Source organism: Nannospalax galili, unplaced genomic scaffold, assembly GCF_000622305.1.
Source record: "Nannospalax galili isolate Female #2095 unplaced genomic scaffold, S.galili_v1.0 scaffold2125, whole genome shotgun sequence".
NCBI lineage: Eukaryota > Metazoa > Chordata > Mammalia > Rodentia > Spalacidae > Nannospalax > Nannospalax galili.
The window spans coordinates 78,271-85,894 of NW_008353594.1; the positions used below are offsets into that span (position 1 = coordinate 78,271).

Sequence of the window (7,624 nt, forward strand, 5' to 3'; positions counted from 1 at the left end):
CACTCACATACACGTGCATGTATGTAGGCACACATGTACCCATACATACATGAGCATAAACACACACTAAATGACATTCAAAACTATGCCTCAGGCAACAAGGCAGACATACATTGTTTCTGTCTTCTTCCTTAGTTAAACTACCACTTTGTAGTCTAATAGTTCTAATAGAATTTCAGTCAGGGTAACTCGCCTCAAGCCTCAGTCTTGAGAGTAGACACAAGAAGTATCATAATTAACAAGCTCCTTGCAGTAGTCACCAGCCCAGTTATGACTGTTTGCCTCCTAGACATGCAGAGCCTTTCTGTGGACATGTATGCAGACACTGGAAAAGTTGTCCATATGGGAGGAGAGAAATAGATGGTGGGCCAGCACTAGACTGAAAACTGTTGGGGAATGATTGCTGCTGGATGAGTGAGAGTAGGAGAGTATGACTTGCACAGGACCACCAGATGGGCTGACTAGACTCCAATGGACAAATTTACACTGAAGGACATTTGCATACAAATGTCTGAATGAATAAGAATTAACATGTATGGCAGAATACATGAGGTCCGGTGGGGGGATGGGGGAGGCATGAATGGGGGAATCTAAATATGAATCTAGGCATGAATCAAATTTGAATTTAGGCATGAATCTAAATTTGATTTAAGAATTGTATGAAATTACAAAAGCTCGATAAAAATTTTAAAAATTTCATTATGAGCTGGGCATGGTGATACACACCTTTAATCCCAGCACTTGGGAGGTAGAGCTCTGTGAGTTCAGGGCCAGCCTGGTCATGTAGCAAGTTCCACACCGGCTGGGGCTACAGGGAGACCCTGTCCCAAAAAGACCAAAAAGAAATAAAACATTAAAAAAATAAAATAACATTATGAGATGAACATGAGACTTTAGGAAAGGGGTGGTAAGTTATGGTTTAAAGTGGCATGTTTGTGTGCTCAGTAGACAAGGGATGGGGATGTGCAGGTTAAACAAGCTTTAACTGCCAACTCGACACAACCTAAAATCACCTGGTAAGAGTCTCCATGAGGGCTGTCTGTCAGGTTGGCCTGTGGGTGGGTCTGTCTACAGAGGATTGTCTGGATTATATTAATTGATGGGGGAAGACCTAGCGTACTACCCACTACTGGGCACCATGTTCTGGGTTTGGGTCCTGGATTGTGTGGTATAGAGAGGAGGTTGAGTACAGGTAGGCATTTCTTTCCATTCTTGACTGTAAATTCCCTGTGGCTAGCTCCATCAAGTCTCCACTTCCTTGGCTTCTCTGAAATGATGGTCTGTAACCTGGAGTTGTGAGCGAGATACAGGCATTTTATCACAGCAGGAGAACTCAGACTAGGGCAGCCTCCTGCTCCTGCTGACTTGCCACTTCCCCTCACTTACTGACTATTGTAATTCCCTCTTACTTGGAATGTCATGTTCAAAATATATTAAATCAACAGACTATTTTCAGACTGCTTTCCATTTTCCAAGTTAAGATTCTTTTCTGTCTGTACAAATTACCAGTTTTTGATTCAAGGAACTGTTGTGGCAAAGTTACTTAACTAATTCAAATCTTTGCAATTTGATGTGGAAAAGGCATTCATTTTGAGAAAATACCTAAGCAAAGAATAGTATTAGTTCACTGAAATATCTCTATATGATCAGGAAGTAAGAAGACAAGCTCACCATTGAGTTAATGTGTAGCTTCAGATTGCTTTGTTCTTATAAATAAGCCTTGAAAATGTAAATCGATTGTGCTAGTAAAAATGTAAGAAAAAGAATATTCAGTCTTCCATTGTTTGCATACAATAGGAATTAACATGTATGGCGGAATACATGAGGTCCGGTGGCGTGATGGGGGAGGCATGAATGGGGGAGGGGGGTCTAAATTTGATTAAGAATTATTGTATGAAATTACAAAAGCTCAATAAAAATATTTAAAAAGGGATACCAAGCTATATTTCTATGAGGTAAATAACAGCACTTGGGGTCGATGTCTGTGAGTTCAAGGCCAGCCTGGTCATGTAGCGAGTTCCAGATTGGCTGGGGCTACAGGGAGACCCTGTCTCTCAAAGACCAAAAAGAAATAAAACATTAAAAAAATAAAATAACATTATGAGATAAACATGAGACTTTAGGAAAGGGATGGTAAGTTATGGTTTAAAGTGGCATGTTTGTATGCTCAGGAGATAAGGGATGGGGATGTGCTGGTTAAACCAGCTTTAACTGCCAACTCGACACAACCTAAAATCACCTGGTAAGAGTCTCCATGAGGGCTGTCTGTCAGATTGGCCTGTGGGTGGGTCTGTCTACAGAGGATTGTCTGGATTATATTAATTGATGGGGGAAGACCCAGCGTACTACCCACTACTGGGCACCATGTTCTGGGTTTGGGTCCTGGATTGTGTGGTATAAAGAGGAGGTTGAGTACAGGTAGGCCTTTCTCTTCATTCTTGACTGTGAATGCCCTGTGGCTAGCTCCGTCAAGTTTCCACTTCCTTGGCTTCTCTGAAATGATGGACTGTAACCTGGCGTTGTGAGCGAGATACAGGCATTTTATCACAGCCGGAGAACTCAGACTAGGCAGCCTCCTGCTCCTGCTGACTTGCCACTTCGCCTCACTTACTGACTATTGTAATTCTCTCTTACTTGGAATGTCATGTTCAAAATATATTAAATCAACAGACTCTTTTCAGATTGTTTCCCATTTTCCAAGTTAAGTTTCTTTCCTGTCTGTACAAATTACCAGTTTTTGATTCAAGGAACTGTTGTGGCAAAGTTACTTAACTAATTTAAATCTTTGCAATTTGATGTGGAAAAGGCATTCATTTTGAGAAAATACCTAAGCAAAGGATAGGATTAGTTCACTGAAAGATCTCTATGTGATCAGGAAGTAAGAAGACAAGCTCACCATTGAGTTAATGTGTAGATTCAGATTGCTTTGTTCTTATAAATAAGCCTCAAAAAAGTAAATCGATTGTGCTAGTAAAAATGTTTGAAAAAGAATATTCAGTCTTCCATTGTTTGCATATATTAAATAAATACAGTACTGCCTGTCTTGAGGTATAAATACAGAGATGCTCTTCTAGCATTGTTTGGGGTATCAGAACCCTAGAAAGAGTGGATGCCCATCATTAAGAGAATAGTCTAATAATTTTGGTACAGTCATACTGTGGAATAATACTCAGCCATCGAAAGAAAGACTTTAAGTTACTGAGAGAAGCAAGATTTAGAAAAGCATATTCCATCTGAGTCTAAATTTGGAAAACCTAATCCCAGCACGCAGGAGGCAGAGGCAGGCAGATCTCTGTGAGTTCCAGGCCTGCTGGGGCTATAAGAAGATCCTGTCTCAAAAAGACTGGAAAAAAAGAACAATAGATAAAGCCAGGCATGATGGCATATGTCTTTAATACCAGCACTCTGGATGTGGAAGCAAGCAGTCAGATCCCTGTGAGTTAGCCAGCCTGGCCCACATAGGGAGTTCCAGGCTAGCCCGTGCTACATAGTGAAATCCTGTCTCAAAAGAGCAAGAACAAAAACCAAGAGATACAGGTGAATATTTACATATACATGTTTGTATTCCATAAGAACTTAGAGTGAAAATACAGTTTCATTTTTTTTTTTGGTTGAGTAATAGAGTAAGAGGAAGGAGATGAGTGAAACAAAAAGAGGTGCACTATGTATACTTGTCAGAGGACCCCACACAGGCTAGCAATGGACATGGCCCAGGACAGCCCCCATTCTTCATTTTCCATGCCTAATTCTCTTCTGTTGGCAAGTGTTAGTGTTTTGAGGAAGTTGTATGCTGTCTTACTCCAGATGGCGAATGTATTTACACACCCTGTCTCTTATTGGAAGAAGTATGTCAAATGGTTATGTCTAAAATTAATCTTTATATATGAAAACATGTTGAAAAGTCAAAGTACTTTTCCATCCTAAAATATTCCCACATTTGTCTTTTTAGGAGTTAATGAAGTCACTCCGAGAGGAAACAGATTTGAAGCAAATACAGGCTGTAGTACAAGGAACTAACACCCGACTCAAGTATCCCAAAATGAACTACAGATGATTAAAAAGAAGCACCTTGATGCTTTTTACTGTGTAATGTGCAAAATTTGCTGAGAATTTGGACCAGAATATAGAATTTGAGGAATTACATTTATATGGCATTGTGTAATTTTTAGATATTTTACTCCTTGATTAATATTATATTACAATCCTTGATTTTGTTTTTGTTTTTTGTTTTTTTTGGTCTTTTTGAGACATGGTCTCTCTGTAGCCCAAACTTTCCTGGAACTCACTATGTAGACCAGGCTGGCCTTGAAATCACAGAGATCCACCTGGCTCTGCCTCCTGAGTGCTGTGATTAAAGGCGTGTGCTACCACGCCTGGCTAATCCTTGATTGTTCTTATAGTATTTAATCGTATTATCTGGCTGTACCAGAGTCCATTGTAGTTAATGTATTCTTAATTTATTGCAAAAGAACCCTATCATGTTTTTAGCCTCACTGTATAAAAATAAAATAGCCATGTTAAAAAGAAATAAAATCTTCTTTTGTTATTAGGAACAGTCTCAGCTACAAAGTGAATTACTAAATATAAAGTCTCAGTGTACTATGCTGAGTGAAGGAATCAATGAGGAACAGCAAAGAATTGAAGAGTTTCAAGAAAAGATAGATAAGGTAATAAAGACTACACTTATTACTAGATGATATGTAGAATCAAGTTTGAGGCCAGATTCCTGATTTAGGGCTTCTTGCTCTGTACCAGAGCAAAGAGCAAAGACTGATGGGTACCTGTTTCTTATCAGAAATCATTTTAGCCTGAGTTTTATTAGTTTGCCAAATTAATTCTTGCACGTTCTGAGACTCAAATTAAGGACCATTGGGTAGGCTGTCTGCTTGTGAGCCCCTGCCCTGCCTTGCACACTGTCATGATTTTGCTTCTTTCTCCACTGTCATGTACCATCAGAAGGCAAAAAAAAATGTCATTTGTGTTATCCCTGAAGGTTGTTGACAACAATTATTTCTAATAGCCATTATATTAGAAGTATGGTACTTGGCTCTTGGACACCAAGATTTGATCACCTAGCCTCTGCTCATAAAGTAACAGGAACACTCCTGACTTAATTCACTATACTGTTGGGTATCATTAGCCCTTAGAAAGCTCTTTGTCCCACTGCCATTCTGTAGCTGTCACCTACTGCTTCAGTTTTGCCTTTTTCACAGGATTTGAATCCCACTTAGGCTAAGTATCCCTGAGTTATTTAATCATGTCATATCACTATGGTTTCTTTTTTTAGTTTTTAAAGTATTTTATTATTTTTATTTTGTGTGTATGTGTGTAATTGCCTGCATGTGTATAAGTGCACCTGTGTCGTGAAATGCCCACGAGGACAGAAGAGGCTGTAGGATTCCCAGGAACTGGAGTTACAGACAGTTGTTAGCTGCCATGTGGGTGCTAGTATTCGAACCCAGGTCTTCTGCAAGAACAACCAGTATTCTTGACCGCTGAGCCATCTCTCCAGCCCCATCACTATGGATTTGAGCGCTAGAAACATTCTTTAGATGCTGTTATTGGTCCATGCCCAGAATAGACCATGTCAAAATATTATCTGACCAGCACAGAGTACATAGGCTCTACGTACATAGCTTCCCGTGATTTGGATTATCTGCTTACACTGATGTAGCTTACTGCTGTACAGACTTACCATATTAATATCTAATATATTCAGGTGACATCCAAAACTTTTTAACATGACTTGCTAATCCTGTTCGTATTTGAGGTTGGATCTTATTTTGGGTATTTAGGTTGGCTAGATTTCCAGGTTTCAGTGGTTATTGATGCCATGCTCTGGCCTTCATGAGTCACTCGTACTGTCTGAGATGCTGTTGTCTCACTTATAGAGTGTCCATGTAGAACATTGTATTTTATCATGAACAAAGTAAATGGAATTCTCCCAGCTTTATAGAAAACTGTGTAGGCATAGTGCCACTCACTAAGGCCAGTTCATGATCTTTTTCATTTAGTTTCTTGAATAAGAAATTTGAAAATAAATGAGCATAGTTTATGGAGGAAAAGGAAGAGAAAGTCGTGGATGACTGTAGTAATGCTCTGATTAGCTTTTGGCCTAATTGGGAAAATGTTGGAGTGAAAAATTATATTTAAGCACTGTTTTTAAAAATTAGTTACTTAACCAGTTGTTTTAACATAATTGAAAAGGTAGAAGATGACATATTCCAACACTTCTGTGAAGAAATTGGTGTGGGAAATATTCGTGAATTTGAGAACAAACATGTGAAACAGCAGCAAGAAAATGATCCAAAAAGGTACTTTCATTTAAAATTTGGTAAGCAGTTTACATACATGTACACACATATTTACACATATACACACAGACACACACACACAAACACACACATATATATATATGTATACATACATATATATATAACTATTTCCTAATTTAAGGGAATGTTACCTGAGGAGTCTTTATTTCAGTTCAGCAAAAAGTAGTAGAGGAGCAGGCATTCACACTTGCCCTGCATGCACAAGGCCCTGCCTTGATTTGATGCCCAGAACTACAGAGGGTGAAGCTACTAACACTTCATTTCCTTACAAAGAAGTCCAACAAAAACTAGGACAAGAAGGAAAGCCTCACTGGTTCTTTTTTTTCTGACTTGAGACATTTTATTAAACAGTTTTAGATGTTGAATCTTACCTTTAAGAATAAAAGTATACACTAAACTCATTTCCTTTGTGTGAAGAAATGTGAACGAGACATGCATTAATATTTAAAGGCAAAGTACTTCCAAGCCCAACTTGACATACTCCAATAGCACAGCAGGTTCTAAACACACTCAGATCATGAGTGACAACACCTTTGGGAATTGCCAGCTGTTTGCCATCTTCAGACCTGCTGACTGCTAGGGAAGTTCTTATACGGGGGTTGGGGAATGTGGAAGGTGGCAAAAATAAACTTTACAGTTTCAGGGGAAGGAGCTTGAACTGAGACAGCTCTTCTGTCAGTTGGTCTCGGTGCAGGGGCCTGTTTATCTTCTAAAATTAGCTGGGGAACAGCTTTATGCTGAGACAGCTGTAAATGCAGCTGTATGGCCAGTTCCAGTTTTGCAAGGGGGCCTTCATGGCCTGTCTCATGAGATTTTTCTGCACAGGGAGAGGGTCATCTGCAGACCTGGACTCTAACAGCACCCACATGGCAGCTAAGAACCATCCTTAATTCCAGTTGCAGGGGAATCCAAAGCCCTCTCCTGGCCTCCGAGGCACTGTATGGCACAGGTACACTCACATACATGCAGACAATACACTCATACACAAAAAATAAACTAATAAAATATTTTTAAAAGTTATGTATTTCCATAAAGCATGTTGAGATACATGTGATTTGAAAAACGCCTTAATCCCTTTTTCATACCTTGGACTTACTTACATGCAGGCACTACATACATAAAATAAAATAATAAAATAAAATAAAAAGACAAGCTCTCAGCTGTGGGAGACAGGCTTGAACCTAGGATGAAAGTCTTATTGAAAGCCATACAGCATGCCTTGTGAAATTTGCTCCCATTGGCAGATCATGAGACTGATGCCTAGAGCTTGCCACTCCCTAATCACCACC

The 7,624-nt window shown here is 39.3% G+C and overlaps 1 protein-coding gene across 1 annotated transcript in view; it reads left to right on the plus strand.

The window, feature by feature from the left end:
- LOC103748162 (structural maintenance of chromosomes protein 1B-like) overlaps nt 1-7,624 on the plus strand; it is a 59,174-nt gene that overhangs the window by 45,865 nt on the left and 5,685 nt on the right. The window contains 4 exon segments of the mRNA XM_008850709.1: nt 3,950-4,031; nt 4,034-4,086; nt 4,551-4,667; nt 6,208-6,353. Of these exon segments, the coding sequence (XP_008848931.1) occupies nt 3,950-4,031; nt 4,034-4,086; nt 4,551-4,667; nt 6,208-6,353 (398 nt within the window).